The sequence below is a fragment of the Mytilus trossulus genome, chromosome 1, assembly GCF_036588685.1.
Source record: "Mytilus trossulus isolate FHL-02 chromosome 1, PNRI_Mtr1.1.1.hap1, whole genome shotgun sequence".
Classification (NCBI taxonomy): domain Eukaryota; kingdom Metazoa; phylum Mollusca; class Bivalvia; order Mytilida; family Mytilidae; genus Mytilus; species Mytilus trossulus.
In genome coordinates this window covers 105331837-105358530 of record NC_086373.1, presented here as the reverse complement: position 1 = coordinate 105358530, position 26694 = coordinate 105331837, and the positions used below count along the sequence as shown (strand labels likewise).

The window sequence follows — 26694 nt, the reverse complement described above, 5'->3', positions numbered from 1 at the left end:
ACACAAGACTGTGGAATGTGGATTGTGTAACATTAACTAGTCTTAGAGCTATTACATAATGAAATGAATTGGCAAAAAGTGTGCACATGTCCAGCTCTAAAGCTATTTAAAACAGTTATGACTACGGAAATGCATACAGAATCAAATGTTTCTTTAATTATAAAATATTTGGATACTTAATAACTCTTAAGCATTTTCTGATCCAGTTTATTTCTGATTCTACTGTAAACAATGATAATAAACCTGTTTGAATTCACATCTTAAAAGTTTTACATTAATGAAGCCTTCAATCAAATCAAAAGCAAAAAAATTACACCTTCATCTGTTTTCAAGATTATTTTAATCGTTCTTTTTTTCCTGAAATGTCATAAAATTTTAAAAATTAAAGAACAGGTTGAAGTTTTCTAAGCATTATTATGAGTTTAGTATGGACACCTGCCTATGTTGATGATATAATCCATCTCAAAACCAACTTATAAAACAAGATATATTGGAATGAAAGATCCTTATCTCTCTAAACTTAACCTCTCAAAGTAGTGTTATCAACTTCAAAGAGGAAACTTTTTATGTTTTCTGAAATGTTTTTATCAAAAAGTGTGAAAGAATTAATCATGTTGATTTGGTTAATCAAGCTAAGGAGGGTCATCATGATTTGTAACGATTTATAGCTCAATAAATTTTAACTGGAACCTGACATGTCAAGAAATTACTTTATTCTTATCAAAATTTACATGATGCATAATTTTAGCTGCATCTGCACCTTAAAAACTGGTGATCAAAAGGAATTCCAGAAAACTAAGTCACAATCAAAGACATTCTTCCTCTTTTGTCTTCCAGAAAAAAATTAAAGTCCTTTTTCAGTTTCAATTCTTCCTTTGTTACAAAAAATCATGAATAAATAGTTCGTACTAGGTTAGAGAAAAATTGCATACCCAAAATAAACAGGCATAACAAAATCTTCAATTTATAGGATACAAAAATTGTTATGATAATCATTAGAAAATAATAATTTGACTGTCGACCATTCACATAAAGGAATAAATACTAATAAATAGTCGACAAAGTGTGACCATCAGTTTTAAACATTGATTTAACCTTGTAATCTCTTAAACTTTATCATATTAAAATTCATAGATTCAAATCATCACTGATTAAAAAAACCGGAGATAAAAACATCCCAAGGGGCAAATAAAGTTCCATTCAGAAGAAAATAATTGTGACAGTTCGCCTCTTATTTTAGTATTTGGACAATTATAGATGGAATAAAAACCCACTTTTTTAAATATCACCCAACAATTTATGGCTTTCTAATGATCTAAATTGGTATTAAAATTTAATGAATTATGGTTTATTGGTCCATAAATGATAACTCATAAATAAAAAGTAAACTTTACAATTGTAAAAATATTCTGCGGATCACCTGACCGTGACTTAGTAGAACTGATGGGTATATGAATCTATCACTTATTCAAATGTATACAATAGGATTCTCTCTGGCATTTCCCATTTAATTCATGTTGTCATGTCAAAAAATTCATCATCTTCGTAATCTATTAATCTATCCAATAACCACAAATAGAAAATGATTTATACGGTAGCGTATCCCATCGAGCCAAACAGACATTTATTGGTATATGATAAACTAATGTCACCAGCATAGAATTATCCACCACAAAAATCAACAGTGTCTTAACAACATGCAAAATACCACGCATTTTGAGAAAAATTTGTTTGTTCTTTCTTGACACAAGTCTATCTAAGTCATGTCTATGAATTATAAATGTCAATATCTAGAATATCTAGGGATATATTTGGATGTTACAAAGTTCTCTTATTATACAGTACATGTATTTGATATTGAGCTTAATTATTCTAATTTCTTAGAAACCTATCTCTAATTTATTTATAGCCCCCACTTATCTCAGAAAACTACCATATATCCCATACTTACTGTTCAAATATTTTTTGTTCCCCTGGTTTTACCTATGCAGGGAGGAACTCAACAATAAAACAAGTTAATTAACAGCAACTTTAAAATTGGATGACAAAAAAATTGATTTGTTCAAAGCTCGGAGCCCTCCTTTTTCCCTACTTCTATGGACCCCACTATTCCCACCATCTTTCTATCCATGTTCCCAGTTTGACTTCTAAATGATAATGTTGACCTGAATTTACCTCAAATCTTGTCCATTGTCATCAGATGACACATCGTCAATGTGGACTTGGTCGCATTCCTGTCAATAGACAAAATAATCAGTCAACCAACAAATAATTATATATTTGACACAGTAAAACATTTTTACTCCTTAAATTCTTTGTTAAAGTGACGATTTTATGTGCTTTAAAGTCCATATATTTTGTGACGGCATAGCGCTGACATTATTGTTTAGAGATGACATTGACAGAATCTTTTCAAATAGCAATCTTTCTCTGAATGTGTTTTTTCTATGAATTAATTGAAACTGCTCTTTAAAATATGTTACAAATATACTCTATAAAGTTTCAGTTCCGCAGGAAATGAAATAAATTCTCAAATATAAAATTGATTGCTTAAGTAAATGACAGTATTTCTAAAGTTACTCTGTAATTTCATCAATAAATGAAGAAGAAAATATCGTAAACTATATAAAAAAAAAAATCTTTAACTATAGTCTTTCATGATATCAAAAGGGAAAATCAATTTCAACTTGAGGGTTCTAATAAAAAAAAAAAAAACATCTTTTTTAAATAATGATTTGTAGAACAAATTAATATTTCCTTTTCTTATTTGTAACCAGTTTTGTCGTTAAAGATTTGAAATCAGAATAAATTTCCATTTAATTCTACGAATATGACAAGCTTAGGGGTAAATGTTATATTTTTCTCTTTAAGGGAGAATCTGCTCATCCTAATTTCCTCCATACGTTTGGACCTGTAACAATATTTCCTGTACTGACAAAAGACGGAGAATTCCATGGAGCAATTATCTTGGTTAATGTTTACACTTTGTCATTATGACATTACCTAAGGCGAGATTTGCCATAGAATGGAAGGAGGAATTCATTTACATTTTAAGTATGGAACACATTCTAAATATGATAAGCGCCTAAATCAATTACTTTGATGTGAATTTAAATCTTCTCCCTTTTGTGCGGAGTGTCACTAACGCAGACAGTAAAAACATTTCAATATTATTTTTTACAATTTCATTTTTTGGGGGTATTTTCTATTAAACATATGGAGAGTAAATTGGAAGGAGAACTATCAAAGTGTAATAAAAAAAGGTTTCTACTCTTAAGATTCACCTAAAAATGAGGCAATTTATGTAAACTCAATTATCAGAAATGTGGGTTTATTGATAAAATTGATTAGGCGGCATATCCCTACAACTTAATAAAATTGCTAATATTTTTATGTAATTCTATAGTTTATCATAAATAATCTAGATATATGAACTGTTTATTTATTTACAAAATCACAGATTTTTTTTCACTTAAGAAATGAAATTGACCATTTAAAGAGCTATTGAAACAAAGTAAGAGATTCAAAATATATACTTGGCCTACCAGATGTTTAAAAAGCATCAAGCTTGGCCTAAACATCTACAGGTTTCAAAGTAATCTTAAACATTACAGATATATTCATTATAGAAATGAAGTAAAAGTCTAAAATTTATTCCAAATAAGCTACTGATTCAATCATAGTACATGGACTTGGGCATATGTTCCCCAAAGGGATTTCAGAAATATTAATTAATTTCTAGATATTTATCAAATATGTCACTGGAAGTGTTCACTATTCCCTAGGCAGGGGGTCCAACAATAGGTCAGGTTTATTTGAAATGTTAAGTAGCTAGTCTGTAAAATACCAAATAAAATCAGAAGGGATTTCAGCCATCAGTACTAATCACTTAATTCCAATACTTTACATTGGCACCTATACTGAGCATGTAAACAACTTTCTGACCTGGACCTGTGTTTTTTTTTAAACCAGAAAGTGGGTTTCTTATAGTAGTTTGAAGTGCATTAGGATCAAGTTGAATCGCCATAAATGAGTTTATGAAAAACAACTCCACGTACCAATATATAGCCATAAATGTTTGCCGTAAATTATAGACCATATAAAAGAAATGAGCAAATGTGTACAGAGTGTTTTTAAGCACTCTATAAATATGTTTATAAGATCACGTACCTCTAAATCATTAAAAAATAAATGTGTATCTGCTAAATTAAATATCATTTCCTCCATCCGTAATCCTAACTGTACTGTTTGTTGGGGATCCTGAAACAAAAAATAATCAGATCTTAAAACTTTGTGGCCAAATTGCCGCCAAAACCAATTTTCTAAGATATAAAAAAACACATATAGAACTTCTCATTATTCATATAGACTTAGTAAACATACCATTCAGGTCATTTGAACTCTGGTTTATAATTGTCTCATTGGCAATCATATCACATCCCCTTATAGTTAAATAAAAAGGGTCTTAGAAATATGTACAAATATAAAAGGGATTTTTCTATCTCTTCATTAGTCCATGGTCTCCTGCAAATTATCAACATAATGGCGGATAAAAATTTCAAACTATATTACAATTGAAGACACAATGGAGAAAATTTGAATAAAATGCTGCGCTTAGAATTTTAAATATATTTTGTTTATTTTTTTTTGGACAGCTATTTCACATTATTTTTCCCAATATGTCTCTAATTCAGAATTGGCTACTTTTTTCAGCTTTATCAAATTTGTAATAATTGAGTTAATTGTAAACAAACAAGTGTCATAAAGTTGTAAGCGCCACACCACTGTAATGTTTCATATAGTACCATGTCTCTACTCAATAACATAACAGCTTTAGCTATTATATTTGAAGGGGCTATTCAAATGCTCTTTTCTTTACTGAGAACACTCTTGTCTTGGGGATAAGAAGACATCGTGTGGCGCTCCTTCAGTCGTTGAGTATGACACTAACAATGTCCTAAGAGGCTACATTATCAATATAATTACTAACTGACAGATTTTAATCAATTGTCAATTATTTCCAAACCTAACTTAATTAGTGAAGGCAAATATTTTTGGACTGTTGTTGTTTTTAGTTAATAGCATAAGTTCTTTTAAGTTCTTTTTAGTGAGATGAACTGCAATAATGTATTGATATAAAATTAGATGACATTAAGAAATTTGCATTATTTTTTTTTAATATATAGCAAAAATTTAACAAGTATATAAACCTCTTTAATTGGAAGTTTAATTTCATTTTCAAGTAAATTATAGTTAATATATTTACGAAGACACCAATTATTTATCATGAAAAAGTGTACTTAAATTTCACTTAGATTTCTGGTATAAATTGTTGACTTATAATACATTTGCATCCTTTCCGTAAATAGTATCTCATCTCCAGGCTCAGAAAACTGTAGTGCAATTTTTGTTCTGATAACAATGAAGATACAATTCAAAAAAATAATTTTTAAAGTTAAATTTTAAATAATTTACGGAGAACGGCCATGTAATAGAAACTGACTCTTTAATTACATGAAGTCGGAGCTTTTAAATGTAATTTGATATTGTTCAATGACATAACATAATAATGGCACTGAATTGGTTAAATACTTTGAACAGTTTATATTTACACAATATAATTAGACCAATTAATGAAAATCTTTTATTCCCAAAAACTTTGATGATAGACTATCAATAAATTAACATCATTTAAACTGATGAAAGTTTATGATAAAATTTTATCATTTATTCTATAAAAGATTTTCTAGGTAATTATTTTTATTGGTGATAATTCTGGCGGATCGGTCTGCCATTTACCAACTATACAATCCATTTGTGGTTTTGACAATCTGGTTGCTAATCGGTGGACATGTTGTTAACGAAATCTAAAGAGAATTGCAATTTCTGTCAATTTAACAAATAAGTGTCTTTCTATAGAGCCATAAACAGAAATTACAGGAGATTTCTGTATGTGAACAAGATGCTATAATTAGATTTTGTACTAAATTTCTGAAAGCTTTCTATCGTAGATACAACACTATTTATCTAAAACAAGCAGACAACAAACTTGATAAAAGCGATTAGTACAAGAAATAATTCTGTAATATTTGATTAGAAAATTCTTTTTTTTTACCACATTGACATAATTGAGCTAATCAAAAAGGGAAATACTATTTAAACGTTTTCTGTTAAAATCATGACTAATAAAAATGTGGCATAGCTTGTTAAATAAAATTAGAAAATATATAAAATGGTACCCATTACTCCAGTTTTTGACATATTTATTGGTTGTAAATGTTTCATGCTGAATCCTAACAATTAAATATTTATTCAATTTAAATACATAACTCATATTTTGGACCACATTCTCTTTTCCACATAAGGATTAATTCAATTTAAGTCATGACACTTTAGAATGATGAAAATGTAGTATGGCATTCCTTAGTTCATTTAATGTTTATATCTATCAGTGATCAATTAAGATGATTAGTGATATTACATGATACTTATCATCAATTTGATTTCTAACATATTTTTATATTGGCATTGATTATTATAGCAATTATGGACTGAGTTTATAAATCTTCAAAACTTTGAGAACCACTGGTCTTTAACTCAGGACATCATTTCAATGCTAATGTTTTGATTCTTAGTTTCATCATACATCTACAATTACGGGTACTAATTAGGGTCAAGTAGGGTCTGAAATCCAAATCTAGAATATTGTAAAAAGAAGGCAGACTGGTACCCATTGAAACTGATCTAACTATTCAAGTAACCAACAAAACAGTTGACCAGATCTATCAGATCATGCTAACTTTGTTCACATTCATACTCTTTGATTGTTGTTCCTCCTCTCTCAGAAAACTTTCAACACCCAATAATATTTATAATTCCTTAACTATCTATCATAACATCAATAGTCACATCAAGATTAGCATGTGATAAGGTGAGAATTGTGAAAATTAACTGAAGAGTTCTACAAAGGGAGATAAGAACATAGAACAGCTGCTGGTTGTCACAAATAATATACAAACAATCTGTAGATAAAACCTTGTTTGTTTTTCCTGAGGAACAAAATTTGTAATTATGACAGATGGCGAAAAGAAAATATTACAATCTTGTACTGAATATTGTTTTTAATCAAGAGTTGTGTCTGTCTTCCATCAAAACGTAAATCTCATGTGGTGATCTACCACCATACTAATAACTCAAAATTATAATATGAGACAAAAAGATCAGGACTGAAGGTGTACATATTAAGCACAACGTTCTGAAAGCTACATGGCGGGGAAAAAAGTAAATACCTCTACTGAAGTTAAAAATTCAGTATGTCACAAATATTGTATTGAGGTTGCAAGGAACTGACTACCAGCAATTTTAGATCACATAGAGATTTTTGAATTTTAGTTTTTCTCATGTGATGAAAAATGAAGACTGCACATATCTACACTTTAACTGACTCTAAATTAAACTTAAAATAAAAATTATCATTTGTTTTTAAAACATATGAATGACTGTATGGAATACATAGTCCATTAAAATTTATAATAGAGGGAAATAATTACAGACTTTTCAAAGTTGGTACATTCTCACTGACAAGTAAATAATGTCATAAAAATTTTGTCCTTCCCTTGAAAATGCATAAATAACAAATCTATGAATTATAATTTCCAGGAGATCTTTACGATAATGGCCTTATTCAAATACATTAACTTTGAAGCAATACAGAATTGTGGGAATCAAAAACAGAAAGCATTAATAGTAACGACAAATACATCAAAGGTTCCAGGCATGAACGCCAGACAATAGCAGAGATTAAAAAAGCAAATAAAAAGTAAAGGTAACAACCTCTAATCGACAATTATTATGGAGATTGAGGTACAAAAAGTCTCGTGGGTACCGTGTTATTTTCAACAATCGTAGGAAACGGCACTTGTTTAAATATTGAAAGTCATTAAGTGATTATCGTAATATTGACAAACATTTTCTCTGCCCATTATTGCCCGAAGGATCAAGCATAATTTGTTAATATATTTGAGTCATACCTTTTTGCTCTATTTTGTTTATGAATTAGAATAAAAGAATGATCATTGTGATCTGGAAATCTATAATTATTGTCCTATTTGATTAAAAAAATCTATAATTGTAAAAATAGTAATTCAAGGTCTTTTAAGCAGAACAAAAACTAGAACTCCTATCTAAATGAAGCATATTTAAACATTAGAATGTTTTATGATGTTTCTAACTATAGCCAACACTTTAGAGAAGGAAGGACGAGTGAGTATATCAATTAAATAATATAAACAAAAACCTTCAGATACATCTCTTTTACAACAGTAACATTCACAATGCAAGGCACATCATATGCTTACAATTTAAAAATTAATAAGGTGTCTTAGTTTAGACCCATTGAAGATCAATTCAAAGCATTCACATTAGCCCTTAAACTGATCTAAAGAGAACCGATCTAACTTAAATGGATCTTAATGTTCTAGTGTGAATGGGTGGGGTCTTAGCAACATGAACCCCATCAAAAACGGGGGGTGTTCTCAGGTGCTCTGGAAGGATAAGCAGATCCTGCTACACATGTGGCACCCATGGAATTGCTCATGTTATTACAAACCCAGTAAATGGTCCAATTCCGTAGGTCATAATTGTGAAAAGGGAACAGGATTGTAGTGACAAATTTGTCGGGAACAATAACATTGAAGATTAACTCACCTTTCCATATCGTTGTGCATACACTCCTGTGAGTAATGAATGAAATATAATAATTGTCTCGTCTAAATCCCACACAAATACACGTTCTAAATCAGACTCAGGTCCAGGTGAGGGGTTTGTTCTTCTACCTGCTCGACTGCCACTTCTTCTCTCTGTAATACAAGATGTTCTAAATAAGATGCCATTTCAAAAACTTCTACATAAATATTTATCTCAATGAAATCTTCATTTCAAGTGTTAACATTTGCATACAAGTAAAAACGAAAAAAAAAAAAAAAAAAATTAATTCAACAATACTCTGATGTTTGATTGTATGTGAATAAATCTGAAGGTAATATAAAATTTACAAAGTTTCTATGTTACGGCTGTTGATATTCTTATTGTCTACTTACTTGTGCTATTTGTAGATGATAATGGAGGTGAGGGACTTGGGATCTGTGAAGAATACGGAGGTTCAGCTGAAAAAGATACATAAAATTAATACTAGAGAAACAAAGTATGGATATTGAGGTTAACCATAAAAGAGAACCTATAAATTTTTCGGCAGCTGGTAAAAAGAAAAATGGTAAAAGTAAATAAATGTAATGAGGTATATTAAATGAAAAATTCTTCAAAAAATGTGTAAACTGAATTGAGCATGAATGACTATTAACTAAAACTCATGTCCCAACTTTTTGAAGCAAAAAAAAAAGCCATAGAAATTTGATGCACATTCCAACTTTAAAGGAGACTTATTCATGCCAATAAAATTTGTAAATTAATATTCCACAGACATGATTTTGATCAGATAAAAAAAAAATGATACCCTCTTAATAATCAAAATTGGGGGTAAGTCATGCAATAAAAACATGCAATTTCAAACACTTTATTCATCACATGTTTAATTTTTGTTTTGATGTAAACAAATCACCCCCAAAACACTCCAATCAGTTTCAAATTAAAGAAAATAATGTGAGATACTATTAGAATGGTATTTGTCCACTGTTTGCTATATCTTTGTGTTATAGAAGTTTATATCTGTGAGCCAATGATACAAGGTTTATTTTGTATCTTGTATTTAGGTCTGTTTCAATGACCCACTGACATAGCAGTGTTATATTTCTGCAGTTTAAGCAATAGAACAACTTGGTTTAACTTACATCAGAGGCTTGGAAAAAAATTGTTAAGTCTCAGTATTTTTTGAAAAGATCATTTTATTGAAATCTTAAAATGGAACTATTTATTGTATTGACATCTTCGAGAAAATTGCCTTAAAAATTAAAGTTTGAAGGCTTCAGTATCAATAACACAACATGTAGTATTCTTAATTGTTTTCTAGTAAATTTACAGGTTTCTTTTATAAAAGTGCAGGATCAATTTCATTTCAAAAGTTATGGGAGTTTAATGACAAACAAACAACAAATACAAAACTATTTAAATAGAGAACAAACTAGCACCAATATCAATTCAATAGCTGTACTTATTTCTTAACAAAATTTTTTTTACTCTTTAAACAAAAGTGAGTCGGACGGTAAATATTTAAGTTTTTTTTCGACATATTTGTACTGTGGAAATTTAAGCATAATAATGCCTCTAGAAAAAAAACCCAACCGTATTTCACACACACTTTTATTCATCATAAAAGGATAATAAAAAACAAAAACAACCTTTTTTTCCATGCAGACATGTTTCAACCATAAAAGAATAAAATTAAACACATCTAAAATAAGCACAAATACAATGTTATCTAATCGAATAAAAATAAAGTATGTATGCATTTTTATGCTTTTACATTTCCCCCGCTGATACATATAATTAATATGGCTTCTACTAACGAAAGCTCCATCCAGAATTAATGTGTTTAGAGACCACTTATGTCAGTACACCTTTCCTATATTGCCCAATGATATCTAATCCTACAGTATCAAAAACTGACCTCAAAACAAATTTAACTCCAAACCTTACACAAAGTTCATGTATTACATATATATTGTGACATCATATGTCTCCGTCAGAGTCAGTCACAATACATGCAAGTCTGACCAGGGGTGAAATTAAAGAAAAGGGACAGCAATATACTGACAATTAGGCATAAAAGTATAGAGATCTTTAGGTGTATAGTCATGTGGCAGTCAAAAATTGAAAAAGGCAGAAATCTTCTAAATTGTAATACAGTAAATGGAATGCATTGAGATATTTCATAATAAGCTATATTATAAAATGGTATCTCATATATGATATTGCATATCATGCAAACATAGTTTTTTTGGAGGCCCTGTAGTTTAAAAAATGAAAAATGAACCTTTGTTTTAAGCCTGATAAAACATAACAATATTCTATAAAGACAAGAGACTTAAACTCTAATTGTATCTACAAACAGACATATCATCAGTAAACATGTCTAGCATATTATATACAGAGCTAACTATCGCCATTTTTTTTTCAATAGCTAAAACACCCAAACATTATGAGCTGTCTGTACTCAGAATTTATTTCAATATATTTTATTCAAGAAAGACATTTTTGAACAAAAAAGCTTTTAAGAGACTAAAATGTGAGAATTTATTTACACAAATTTTGCATTATTCACAGAGTCCTGACAAGGAAAACTAATTTCCATCCGTTCACCATGACGTGAAGCTGATACTTTATTCAATGTGTGACATTTTTTTAAAGCATACCTTTTTGGTATTGATTTTATAATCATTTAAAATGATATCATCCAGGCCAATTCTATGCCAATTCTACGGCTATATTTTAGTGATTAATTATATATGTACATTTTCCTCTTTATCTTAAGACAGCAACTAAGACACCAAACTAATTACTTCATTGGAATATTTCAGATTTCACAATACTTAAAGAGATTGAAGAATTAAAAGCCATGTTAACAGTTGACATTTTGTCTGCTATGTGAACCGGTAATACTTAAAGGCCACTTCCATAAAGCATCCAAAACAAACTTCAGCCAGGCAACTTGCGTGCAAGATTCATTAAAGCATCTTGATTTTCCTCTTGCTCGTGCTATATCTGACTAAGTCCACTGTTATGACCAGGTTTTCATATGTAAAAATAACCTTTTAGCTCTAAACATTCACCAATCATTCACATTGATATTTTTTTTTAAATCATGTGCTAATACACCCTTGTCCACATATTATTACAAGGTTCAGTTAATTAGGACGTCTACAGCAAGATTCAATTGTAAGGGAACTTCTATGGCAGCGTTCAGTTTACTACAGTACTTCTTGGGCAAGATTCAGTTTATTACTTAACTTCTTTGGGCAAGGTTCAGTTTATCACAGTACTTCTAGGCTAGGATCAATTTATTACAGTACTTCAACAGCAAGGTTCAGTTTGTTACAATACTGAGTGCAATAACAGCGCGAGGGGTCTAAGGGAGGAAATGTTAATAAACAACCAATCTCTTTAGTAGTAGGATATGTAACTTAGCACATTATATATAGTAGCTATTAGGGGTTGGGGATAAAACAGGTTTATAACTTACTTGTGTCAACAGGTCTTTGACCATTTGGTATATTTGGTATATTTCTTACTACTAAAATTGAAATTTCATGTCATTAAAACACATGCATTATATCCAAACAGTTCAATACACAAATATTTAAAACTTGCTTTTATCTACATTTGAGATGATATCCACTATGTTCAAATCAATTGAAATCAGCCAATTTTTTCATTTCTTCACTTGATCTAAGAGATCTTAGTATTGATTACTCTACTGTGGTTTTATTTGAGACCTGGAGGACAATTCCACATAGTTATATTGCAGATTTGTACCTACGAGGGTGTAGGATGGAAAATCAACTTAATGATGCAAACAAATTTTCTAAAAGAAGAAAAACATTACTTTAAAAAATTTCTCCGTTCAACCATTTTTAATTAAAGACAAGGAAATGCTGAGCCATAAGTGGTGTTGGATCTGTAAATTTATGTCACCGTAAAAGTTTCAATAAAAACTGTTTTAAGCCATTAATTCACTATAGAGACATTGTCAGAATATTGGGCATGAAATTTATGTTTGGAAAGCGGACAAAAAGATTTATCATGTGAAAGAATCGAACATCTACGGTTGATACACAAACATAAACAACACGGTCGAATCAGTCAACCAGAGTTTGTTATTGGGCTACATTTTTGCATGTGAAAACTATACAGTCAGCTATAAATAATGAACGGTGTATACAACTAGACAATACAGGAGAATTAAAGGTTTCTCGTCAACAATAATTCATTTAAATTCTGGCAAAATCAACTATTAATGTTAAGTAAATTGAAGGAGAATTTTTTTTATTAAGTTTAAGGCCATTCATTGAATGAACATGAACAAAAGAGTGACAATTACAAGTCAAAACAAATCATTCACTGATTATTGTTATTATCATATCCAAAAATCAACGTAAGAGTTCAATCGACTTTTCTATTGCAGAAAATCTATACTATGTATACTTTGACCTATAATGGTTTACTTTTATAAATTGTGACTTGGATGGAGAGTTGACTCATTGGCACTCATACCACATCTTCTTATCTCTATGTGAAATAGATAATAAAAGTGCAAAGACCAGAGAACTGTGTTCTAATTTATCTACTATCACATTACATTACAGAAAGGTCATTACAAGGGTCCAACCAGATAAAGGACAATTATCACAAGCAATAATAGACCAATAGGGGAATCGACATGACATATATACTCATGGACTAATTGCACTAGGGAATCACAAATACCTTAAAGGACCACCTACACTATAGATATTGACATCACACTAAGGAACTTTTAAACACCTCAACATCTCATATATACTAGGAAACTTGTTGACATTAATGTTGATCACATATACACTAGAAGACCACTTACACTAAGCAGTTTGACATATACACTAGTAGACCACATACACTAAGCAGCTTGACATGTACACTAGTAGGCCACTTCCACTAAGCACCTTGACATATAATATATCTCTTAAGTAAAACTCATGTAAAATCTCTCATAAACAACAACTTTCTCATACACAAGACCACTGGACATAAGATCTCCCTTACACAAGTCAAAGTTAATATCATGTATACAAGCTATAAATCTAAGGACATTTATTCACTGATCATTCAACCTGCCATGTCTATGAAACAAAAAATGTAAAAATATAAATACTTGAATATCTCACAAAAATAGAAGCAGACACCATATTTAAAACACACTTCAGAGCTAGAGTAGAAGAAAATGAAAGGCCATTAAAACACCCAAGGCCACAAAAAGACAATTTTATAAAGAAGATAATTATTATTTAAGATACAGTAACTTATCAAAACACTTTATCACTTATCTCAAATATTTAAATGAAATTTATTTTGTCTATTTTTTTCAAAGCTTTTAAAAATAGAACAGAATAATTCGTGCCAGCTACAGAATACGCCATCGATCAAATTGACATCCACCTATAGAAAACTGGCGATTACACATACATAGCTATTATTAAAATCCTGTCGTTTCTAATTCATTGTTAGTGTAATTGTCAAAGCCTGTGTCAGTCTTTACAAGCAGTAGAAGCTTCAATGACCAGATCTAACCGTCTACCATTGTAACTATGGATGTTATATAAAATAACAGTGTATAACAGACAAATATTAATAAAAACAGTTTTGCAATTACAAAAACAATATTTATTAACATACAATGCCTTAAGGGTAGTATTTTTATCAGACTTGGCTGAAAAGCCAGTACCTAATAATTTTATTCTAATAAAGTTGATATACTGTTTTTATTTTTTGTTTCTTTTTTTATTTTTGAAATAAAAAACACAATACTGATCCAATTACCTTTCACACTTATTTTTACAAACCATTTTTTCAAAAAGGAATTGAAAAAAGTAAATTTTTTGTGAAATGACTCTCTTTTCGGTCTAAAATTTTCAAAAACAACCAAAGATTTATTATTTACTGTTCTTTTTAATGCTAACATTGTTTGTAAAACAAAGACTGAAGTTATGCCAGATATTGTTATTCCATTTTATACGATACCAAGACCTTTCTATACGGTAGGTGCTCCATACAGAAGACTACTACCAAGACAAAAGCTCCAAAACTAACATTATCAAAATCAAGTGCCACATAATCCAGACTTATATAATAAGTGCTTGATAAGCCATTAACAGCTTCTTCAAAGACAAGACTACCTCTGAATTGAAGCTCAATAAGCAAAAATTCTACCAAATCTCCTGCTGTACAAATGCTCGCTTCAAAAGTTTATTTCTTGTTAATAAAAGCTCTGACGTAAAAGTTAGATATTTAAATTATAACTGACCTGTTGTTGTTGTGGGGGTATCCATCAATGTGTACACTTGTGAGTTTGACGGTGAGGCTGTAGCAGTCGTACTGTTTGCCAGCTGATAGCTTGGGTAGTATGGATTCCCACCAGGATAGTTATAACTGAAGCCATCGATTCCCTGAAAAACAAAGAATATCAAACTTTGATACCAAAATCATCAAAAGAAAGCCAAATATAAGAAAAAAATAAAAGCCAATATCAAAACTATTTGAAACTATGCTGATATGGTTTATCTTGTATCATTATAATACTAATATTATATTACCTGCAAAATCATTTGGGTTTTTTCTCTTTAATTCCATTGCAGATATTATCTGGTGGACAATACCTGATATATATTCAATACCACATCAATATAACAATGATATGGTACTAATTACTTTAAAAAAAATGTGTTGTCTACAAGAAAACAAATGTTTCATTAAAAAAATGTTAAACCACATATCACACAAAATATAAAATTACAGCTAATTCTTTCATGTTTACTTTTCATATTTGTCTCCAGCCTAAAGGTAGATTTGTCAAACATGAAAAAAACACCAGAAATCTAGAAAAGTACCTAAACAGATGGAGCTATTCAAAAATACAGAGAGAAAACTGTAAGGGCATAAACACAGAAGCCAAAAATTAAAGACTGGACAAAACTAAAGGCTTTAAGACATCAATCAAAAATAAAGGTAACAGAACGGTCTTCACGGCAAAGTAAAAAGTAAAGTTTAAAGGGAAAAGTAACAAAATAGGAGTCTATACCCTAAACAGAAGAGTCTGCAATAATTTAAGATATAAAACTAAGGTCATCTTTGTCTGGGACAAACCATCCTAATCTAACTGGCTCCAAACATCTGTACATGTCTATCTATCTTAGCAAACATTTGTGATTTTTTTCAAATTCTGAATTAATTATTTCCCCAAAACTGATGTTAACCAACCAACACCTCAATATCATATAAAACAAGGTCAATGTATACATTTTTAAATTATTTTTTTATGATTTACTAATTTTCTTATGAAAATTTTAATAATTTGAAAACCTCCCTTGAATTCTATTGGTATGTATGAATGTCAGTACAGATCATCAATAACAAATTTATAGATGACATGAATTTATATTTTATATAACATAACTTCAAAATTTACATATAATCACTTAATCTTTCATTAAATTACTTTAATTTTAATCAGGTTTTTAATACTCGTCAAAAACTCCCAATGTATAACTGGGGAAAATTACACAAAATTACCATTTTTATTGCATATAATAAATTTGAAAGATACATAAATTTTTATAAATCCATTCAGATGCTCTTAATATCATGAATACTAAATTATTTTCCAGAAAGATTTAAACAACTGATATTTTTATCATTTTAATTTTCCAAATAAATAAGGTAATATAGATTTAATAAAGCGACTATATAAGTCATATTCTTATCGTACTTAATAATCTGGTGGAGAATAGGAAAGGATATGAATGTTATTATCACAAGTTAATGAAAATTATAGAATATGCGTCAGTTCATAAACAATGAAAAACTAGAGTTTGCCATTTTGGGAATAAAGCTACATTTATTTTTTGTCAAAATTTGATATTTTATGCAGATAATAAAAATAATTGTGTTGTATAAAATTTTTAATAAATAATCTTTTTTTACTGCCACAAAAATGTTTATTTGATAAATTTTCCCTCTTTCAAATTTGTATTTCTTGTTTTTTGGCACCTTCCTGATCATTCTGTTTGTATCTACCTTAACTTACAGCTGTAATATGCATTTCTCCCCTCACCTTTTTGGGCCTCAAAGGGTGACAATTCATTTGATTTCTTTCTCTTAAAGCCCTATTCCTTTGAGACCCCCTCATATTTCTAACATTAGTTTTACCTGTATTTTGTTTCATTAACATTTGCTCCCATTTCTACCTTATATTGTATTTTTATAAAATCCAAAGGAAAGTATTAAAAGCATACCTATGTTGATGTAAGGGGAGGGTGACAGTTTTCAAAACACCCTTAATTCTTTAGGGAACTTCAGGATAAACTTACCGATGACTGTTGATATGCGGCTGCCGCGGCTGCTGCTGCTGTGGAGTTGGTTGTAAACGGTACTTGTGGATCTGAAACACAAACAACAAGTAGTCTAGTCATTTGTATAACAGAGAGAAAAATAATGAATAATAAAGCCTTACTCAAGATAAACTTATAATAATAATCCAAAAGTAATATGTACTTTACAAATAATAGTATTATCATTTACAAATATCATTTCTCCAAAAAATATTTTTGTGAAACACGATTATGTAAAAGAAATACTCACTGAAGCAATAAGCGGCTGTCTGGTTGTAGCCTGCTTGGTAACTTAAATAGTTTTGTTGGTTTCCTGCCTGAGTCTTTATTTTTACTGTAAATAAATGGGAAGGCATCTTAAGCTGTTATCAAATTAATTGCTCTTCTGAAGATATATTTTGTTTTTATTAGAACATTTTTTTAAATTCCTGATTAGACAGTTAACCAGAGGCAGTCTCACCTGTTAGAATACTCTTTTATAGAGGGAATCATTAAAGGCTATCTAGAAAGTCAAATGTTATTCACACTGACCACTTGGACACCAGCCGAAAGGAACAAAAAGTAACAACGGGCACAAAATGGTGACAAAGGATCCTCATCCCAGGACAACAAGAAAACTGTGATACAAAATTCTATGGAAAATAAAACTCAGCGTGTGTAAATTGTGATTACTATTCAACCTACAAAAGCTAAACAAATGTCTAGGATGAAGGATCAATATGTACACTGTCCGTCACGACACCAATTTTATCAAGTCACCCCTGGAGTTCATTTTTACCCGTCATAAACAGCTAATCAAATTTTTTACCTGTCCGTGTTTCTACTATAAAATCATTCAATGCATTTAACGCTTCACATACTTTCTAAAGTTTAATGATTTTTCAATTAATGAAACTGGAACGCATATTAAAGTTGACAAATCCAAAGAAAACATAAAAAGTTTATTTTTCATAACTCTCCATAAATTTATTATTTTCTTAACATGCTACAATGGGGGTAGGTTGTGCCAGTGCTTAAATGATTAGTTTCACAGCAAAAATAATTTATATTAAAACCTACAAAAAATGTAAAATGGATATAAATCAAGCACAAACCAATCAAAGCTACAGATTTTATATGAATGGTAGAAGAATATTTATGTTTCATTTAAGGGGTTTAAAACTCTTAAAAGATCATAAATCAGGCTTTATCCCAAAACACCTGCAAGCTTTTAAATGAATCTGAATTAATATACCAACGATTAACTTGCCATGATTATTTATATACAATTCACAGTAGGATAACATGTTTTTTACCCTCAAACTATTTCTACTAAAGGAAATAGTTATTCACATGATGTTTTTAAAGTATATATACATCTTCTGACATATTGACCTTCACACTATTCAAATTCGAATATAAATCAGTGCTATTGATGCTTCTTAATGATCATGAAATAAAAGATTTTAAAATGTTTTGTTCATTTAAAAAAGTGTCCCTTACAAAATAATTATTATGGAAATAAGTTTTATTAAGAAAATCTAAGTTTATTATAGACAGATAAAGTAACACATAACCTTCTCTCAATGTAAGGTCTTTTTATAAACATATACTGAAATGGGATTCATTTTTGCATGGTTGTCAAATTTAACTTCAGTCATAGATTTTTTTTGTATTTCTTCCGACCTTTACAAATCATTACAGCTTCAGTTTCTGTATTTCATTTGCCATAGTTGTTTCACAATAGGTACAGCTGTATTGGGAGCCTCTCCTTTGTAGTGATAATAGAATATACTCTTAAGCAGTTGGAGGGGATAGATATTACCAAATTTCACACAGAATTCAGTTTAAAGCTTAAAACTTAATATTTCACTTAAAAATGTGTACTTAACATTCCCTATTCCAAAACAATAACAACTTTTTCTTTTATCATTTAAATTTAAAACAAACAAGATCCTTTGATCATGATTATTTACTGATTGTTCTTTTTATTTTCAAAATGTACATTCTGTTTAAAATTCATTATCTACAAATAAAAGAAGGCAATCAACGAAAAATATTCAAACACAATGAAATCAACAGATCTTGGATAAAAAGTAATTCAGCGTAATATATTCTATTGTGGTCATGTGACCAAATGGTTATCTATGCAATGCACTATAGTTAACACCACCGCCATCATGATCAGATATGTTTTCAGAGAAACATCTGACCACCATTTTACCGATCCCTATCGGCAAACCTTAAAATTAATCTACATGACTGAGACAATGCATTATTGTAAAAAGACAAAATATTACAACATCTAAAATACAGCAGATGCTAAAAACTACATCATTAACGACTGTTAATGTTCAAGTCAAACTGAATTAAGTTAAATGAGGTGGAAAAAACAGTACATTCTTAGGAACACATCCAAAAAACAAATTTACTAACACACTGATGTGAAAATTAAATAATTAAGTTATTCTCAGGTTAGGTGTTGCCAAACTTTCAATAAAAACATATCTATTTAACAAATTTTTTATTCTAAATTTAATCTAAAAGAAAAACAAAGAATAAGGGGCATCCATGACACAAAATCAGTACATGAAAAGCAAAAAACAAAGGTACAAGTCAGTTTCCAAGGATTTAAAACCTAATGAAAAAAGAAAATGTCTACAACTTGTCGAGATCAGTTGTAAAAGTAGATTAAAATAAGTAAAAACTTTCCATTTTGTGTGAAGTTTTAAATATTTAAAATTCATGGCAGCACCTGATCTTTCAAACTTTCCAATGTAAAAGTTACAAGGGAATCTTGATTACAACCTAATCCCATAATATAATGGTTGACAAAACCAAAATTCTCCAATAGGCAAAACATTCTGACCAGGCTATGCGTTGACAGTCATAGCTATTAGAATATATGCTTGCAATTTAGTGTGTGAGCTTATCATTATACCAATAATAAGTTGTTGGGTGTAGGAATGGTGACCTATTGATAAGTCTACTTACATTCTGGGGCATAAGCTGCTCCAGCATACTGGGGTGGATAGAATCCTGTGTTAGGGAATGAGTTCTGACCAAGGTACGTATTCATGGCTGTTGTTGTCGTTAGTATTTGAACACTGCCGTCAGATGATACAACTATTGGTATGGTAGCACTGAAAAATGATAAATAATAAGTTATTTATATATAATAATGTAGTGATATTATTATGTGCTCTCAGCTTTGGAATGCCATATGTTACATCTATCCATTTAATATTGCTGTACAGTCAAACATTTGTTAAGAATTAAACAATAGTTATGTGCTTGACTTTTTTCTTTCAAAGCCTAGCCAATATCAATCAATTATACAAAGTTAATAACTGATTTTCATATGAAAAAAAATTAATTGGACCCTACTTCCTCTACTCAAAGCATTGAAAAATTCACCCGATATAATATGTACTTTTATTAATAAAAGTTATTGTTGAAGATTTGTGTGTTAACAGTATTTTACCGCATAAAATGCATATTAACTGACTAAAATCATGATGCCTACCTGTTTAAGAAATTAGTTAAATCTGTGGGTGTTAATTCTGCACTCTTGTCTATCTCACTTGTGGCTACTGAAAGTTTAAAGAATAAACACATTCAAACATGGGATTGACAAAATTTCATTTACAATATATTTTATTTACAAATTAGTTCCCAAGAACACATATACAATATGATTTTCCACAAAGCTTAATAATTTATGCAAATACCTGATAAACTATAATATATCCAGTTTTAAAAAGATAAAAACAAATAATACATTTTTGCGATTATCCTGAAACAATAGTACCCAAATTGAAAACATATTGCTAGGATTATCATGGAAAATAAACATTTAAGTTCATAGCACATATGTAAATTTTGTTTCCATGTTGACTTATAAAGTAGACGACTTTACCTGCTAATGGATCTGTTTGTTCCAATGTTGATGTGTTGGACGGTAATGCTAATGTGATAGTGGTGGGAGAGTTAGATACAACTGCTGCAGGTTCAGCCTTTACTGGAAATTTAAAAATTAAAAACTTTTAAAATCATTATTCCAACAAAAAACTATTCATTTGTCTTTTTGATTGAGATGTAATATATAAGCATGATATTGCCACAAACATCTTTATGTTCAGTGCCAAGTATGTCATACTTTTTCAGGATGTGATAAATTTTCAAAATTGTGCAAGCTTATTCCATGGACAAGACAGATACGTGCAACGGTCCTGTGACAGCCACAGGAAAGTGAAGATTGTTAGCAGATCTATGATCAAGTTTTGATATAATTATCCAAGGACGTCCTGATCAAAGACAATAACCCTTAATTCCTCAACTCGTCCAAGGTCAAATAAACCTCCCTTTACTTCCTTCTTGACAAGTGGTCACACTTCATAAAAACTTGACGGATGTTATAATTACAGGAACCTCTTCACATCATCTTAACAACATTCGACTAATTATATAATTTGTGTATAATAGAAAGCAAACACAGTAATTATAACAGAATGACATTATAATAAAGAGCTTTGTATAGGATGCTTCTGTACCATGTCTTATTCATTGTTTAAAAGAGCCTCTTCTCCAATCAAAACTGGATACATCTTATATTGTTTATATAGTATACACTATTGACACAGAGATATATCTCATCCTTATTCTTTTTTTTATTCATCATGAAAATGTTGAGATTAAAATGGCAAAACTTAAGCATTTCATCTATGCAAAACTTCAAAGAAAATACCAGTATACCATGACTAAGGGCACAGGGACAAATAATCTCCATGGAAATCAGATATGCTAATGCCAATACAACTTCATACTAAATATCATTGACACATAATATCAAGTATGCAAATGTTCTGATAATATCTGATTGGTTAATATACCCCAGGGCTGGATGGTATAAAAAAGATATACACACCTACAGGTGAACTAACAGTCGTCACTACCCAACTGTCTTCACTAGTGAAAGTGGTGCCATCTTCTGTTGACAAGCCACCTAAAACAGAACAAAAATACAATACAAAAGTCATCTAAATACATGCTCTACAAGCTTTTATCATGCAATAAAAAAAAGAAAGTTCACAATATGAAAACTTTATCTCAGGTCAGTATTATAATACCTACCTCTACTTGTTTTTCATCTTTAACAGTGGCATCTATTTTGTTGACAATTCTATAATTCATAGAATTGTTAATTATATCAGGGAATGTGTCAAAGAGACAACAACCAAACCAAAGAGCAAAAACCATGCACAAGGATCATAGGCGGGCTACAACTTGCCTCTAAGCATGTTTACAAAGAGAAAATCAGGAAAAAACACTTAGCATTCTAAAACATTATTTTAAGCCACAAACCTCAAATGAATGTCAATATTAGATTAGGGGATAAGACAATATGGCTGAAGCCACAACTCCCATATGTATCACTAAGAAATCATATGTTAATTTTTTCCCACAAATAATTTAAAGTAAACTCATTTTCCTTAAAAGTTGGTGAACATCCATAATTAACAATGTATCATTCTGTGGCCATAATCCTGAGAGACTTTCAATGTCCTTCAAGGTCAGGGCCAGTGACTGCCATGTCACAATTCATAGATATTCTTTGTTACAACAATCACCTCTATTTTTTACAAGACAACAAGCCCTGATAATAACTGGCACATGACAGATCTTTTCTTGACTGTGGAATAATTACGTGGCCATACGGTGCGGTTATTGCAACCAAGCACAATAGTTTTCTCGAAGCCTAATCATCGAAAGATTCATCAAATATGACATACAGATTAATTCAGAAAAACAAAAATTGATTAAATATAACTTGAATTGATGACAGCAATTATTGCAAAATTAATTAAATCTCAGCAGAGAGAAAAGTTCGGAGAAAATGGATGATTACGAAGCATTGCATGACCAAGACATATTATGGACGACAGTGGAATAGATTACTACGGAAACTCCTTGTCACATGATCAGAACAATATGTCTTTTTATGTTATAATGTAATGATTACAAATCACCCAAATTGGTGCATTCCACGCTTCCTTGCTTCTTTGTAGTCAATGCAATGAAAACAAAAGGTCTAACATACCCCTAAAGCAGACAATAATTACAAATCTAAGAAACAAATGACAACTGCAATAACAGCATAAACACCTAAATGACCTTTATTCTAAACGTCATACAATATTTATAGTGGATCAGATCAATTATGTAAATACATGGCAGCAACCTATCAACCTTAGTCTACTAAAGATCTGGAAGTTACAATATAGGATGCTTTACATAGTTACACTGATGCAGACCTAGTTGATTTACTTCTATCAAAAAAATCTTACAGCTAAACAAATGTGCCTTAAACCAACAATGTAATACACTCATATTGTACATCTATCCCTACATGGGGTCAAGTTTAAGTTCTGAGCAAAGATTTGTGGATATGTACTTATGGTACCACTGCTTTACAGTTTTGAAGACTGACATAAGTGGTGGGTATGTACTAAGTGTACCATGGCTTTCCAGTTTTAAAGTTCACACTGTATCAATAAATTTAAATTTCATTCATAATTTGTTTTCTTACTCATCTGAGACCATGTCAGTGAAAACAAAAATCAAAGGATTTTCAACCTTACACATAAAATCACTTATATCACAAAAATTAAATTAACTTATCAATATCAATATATTCTTAAGGTTAATAGCTTTAAACCATACAAATACAAGTGCCATATTCAAATCGTTTGACCAGAAATGAAATCCTTAATGAAGAAAAGTCTGACCTTCAATAGAATCGACAGGTATTTATCACACATTCCCCTCAGGAATAAAAAACTCTATGAAATTAATTACTCTCACCCCAGATAAGTGAATGTTAATTCCCCTGTCAAAATTCAGGTAATTATAAATTTTACGCCTTATTAAGCCACAAAGAAATCAATCATTAGATAATTCTGATAAACAGATTTTAATAAAGAAATCAAATATTTTTCAATTAATGACTCATAGGGGATTTCAAAAGGTTTTTATATTCTAGACAAAATATATTTAATGATTCTGATTAAGTGTTATAGAGGAAAATAAGTGATGGCACCATTCTTTTTCTACCCTGCCTAAATTCATTTCTGTCATAAACCTGATGCAACTGCTTAGGAATGTAGGTCTTTAAGGAATTCAGATCTTCAAGCAATCTCTATCTAAACTATTCAAATACAGAACAATTGTGTTCCATAATTAAAAATTCAGGTCTGCAAATTGAAGGAGAAGCTTAGTCATTTTGACAACCTTAATAAATAGTGACAACTATCAAAGCCTTTATTCTCACAATAAACTGCAAACAATGGAAAAATAATGAAATTTAAATGAAAATGTTATCTTCTAGGCAAATTTAACCTCCATCAGCTACATGATCATTTAGGACAATAACAAAGTTTTTTTAAAGAAAAAATGCACACCCTTCTAAAATCTTTCAAACCAAAGATACTTTTTGGGACAGTTTGAAGTGAAATGTTCCGACACTACAGTCACTTAATTTTATAAAATGTAGATTTTTCATGCTTGATCCTTTGCATTACAGAATAGAATGATCAATACTAAGAAGGGATATATATATATATAAAGTTTTAAAGAAGCAACGAAAGGGGCAATCATAAACTTTGAAGAAAAGACAGTCAGACCACACCATGGCCAAATGAGGCTACAGAGGGGGAAAACCTAAGATTGAGCAACACATAACTTACCATTTGTGGTGCCATTAACTGGTAGATCTAGTGATGATTCTTTTGATTGGTTGTGTAATGGTGAATGATTGGGGTGACTATCTAATGAAGACTGCTCTAACAAAGGAGAAACTTCTATAAGTCTGAAATATAAAAGAATAATCTATAAGCAAAATACCTAACAATAGTTGCATGTCAGCAATACATGGCTTTAACTCACATGAGCTTGCAAGACAACGAAATGAAGACTTGAACAGTTCAATCTGTGTTATTCTGTTCAATTCATTTAAATAATTATAATTGTTCTATTTATAGTTATGGCAGCCATATTGGTTGAGCAATACCAGGAATATATTCAAATCTTAACACACTAATGATATGACAAAAATTGGTTTCTGATAGTCCTGTGGTTTCATAGGTAATGACATTTTTTTTATCTCCAGATCAATGACAACGGAAGGCAAGGTAATCATGGTGGCTCTCATTACCCCTGTGAACCAGGTGAGCCTACATTATTTTTTATACATTTAAGAAAATTTAAACCAAAATAACCACAAACCATTTTTCTCATTCAATGGCTTCTCAAAAACCAAGAATTTGTTAATTGACCTCAGTTGACCTAAGGTATATCTGTGTAACTTTTTAAAATCTAATTTGTGGTAAACAATCATAAAGACCAGGTACTTTCTGTCCAACATATTTAAGATAACTTCAAAGGTGTGAAATCTACTGCATTCCCAGTATTTATTCAAGCATTTCATTGATATTTCTTGGAATGGGGTTCTTCAAGTTTTAAACTTGAATTTTGAAGATGAAAGAACTTGAGCAAGTAAGATTATCACACAAAATATAAATGCATATCAAATTAGGAAGTATGACCAACAATTATTTTATAGTTATATTTACACATATTCCATATCAATCCATAGTTAAAACTGGTATCCATGTCACACTACTGACAGAGATACAGACCATTCCATAGATTTTTTCATCTCTTACTACAAGCATTAACAAATTGACCTGCTGACAACTAAAAGGCTACATTTTAGAAAAATGTAACTATTTTATGATGTAGATATTCTCAGTGTGTCAGTTTATGATTATTGATTCTAAGGAAATAACAATTTATATCCGTGATTCTACATAACGATGGATTGTGGGATAAAATGGTTCCCTGACATATCGGAAATTAGACAGCAGACATATGCTGTATAGCGCCATTAACAGTTTAAATCAGACAAATTAAAACAGCATAAAAACATTGTATACAATCAATAGTAAACACTTTCTGACCATCAAAATTAACACTTTAAGGAGCTGTTATCTCAAATAATCTCTAAACATTCAGAATGATACACACAGACTTCAACCACTATCAACATTTCACAGAAAGCCATTGCACTTAATAGAAATAGTAAATAGTTTCTGCCATCTAGATTATTATTTCAAAATATATTCAGCCATTACTTGTGGGAAAGACATGCTTACTATTCATAGAATTGAGAAATAAGCAGGGGGTTTCTGGTCATCAGATGATGTCTAGGAATGTTATGTTAGATTCAGTTATGGAGCACAAGTACTATTTCAGACTTCAGAAATCCTTGGTTGAGTAACAATTTGGAATATTCAAATGAAAAGCATACAATATAAAACATTCCCAGCGTTTAAATTTGCTTAGCTGTCATAAGAACCTTTCATAATCTATAATTGTATTTATAAAATCATTTCAATATCTTTTCTTTGGAAATAATTTTAACATGTTTTGTAAAATGTAATAACAAAAATTTGATGAAGCATCCAAGTTTGAAATAAGTTAGATACACTACATCATCATGGTAATAGCTTTCCTAACCTATGATAACCTAAAAACATGTAATCTAAATGATAAATCTGGACTA

General features: G+C 30.2%; 1 protein-coding gene across 5 annotated transcripts in view; it reads right to left on the bottom strand.

The window, feature by feature from the left end:
• The window catches only part of LOC134695613 (eyes absent homolog 1-like), a 100717-nt gene that overhangs the window by 7258 nt on the left and 66765 nt on the right, over nucleotides 1-26694 (bottom strand). For 4 of the 5 annotated variants that reach the window (XM_063556908.1, XM_063556917.1, XM_063556944.1 and 1 more), the window contains 13 exons: nucleotides 24818-24939; nucleotides 22000-22077; nucleotides 20992-21093; nucleotides 20599-20665; nucleotides 20067-20215; nucleotides 17344-17427; nucleotides 17073-17143; nucleotides 15011-15152; nucleotides 12194-12244; nucleotides 9099-9164; nucleotides 8707-8858; nucleotides 4171-4260; nucleotides 2176-2234 (listed from right to left, as the gene is read on the bottom strand). In XM_063556908.1, coding sequence (XP_063412978.1) covers nucleotides 2176-2234; nucleotides 4171-4260; nucleotides 8707-8858; nucleotides 9099-9164; nucleotides 12194-12244; nucleotides 15011-15152; nucleotides 17073-17143; nucleotides 17344-17427; nucleotides 20067-20215; nucleotides 20599-20665; nucleotides 20992-21093; nucleotides 22000-22077; nucleotides 24818-24939 — 1233 coding nt within the window. The remainder of the gene's footprint in view (nucleotides 1-2175; nucleotides 2235-4170; nucleotides 4261-8706; nucleotides 8859-9098; nucleotides 9165-12193; nucleotides 12245-15010; nucleotides 15153-17072; nucleotides 17144-17343; nucleotides 17428-20066; nucleotides 20216-20598; nucleotides 20666-20991; nucleotides 21094-21999; nucleotides 22078-24817; nucleotides 24940-26694) is intronic. The other variant, XM_063556935.1, reaches the window with a different exon arrangement.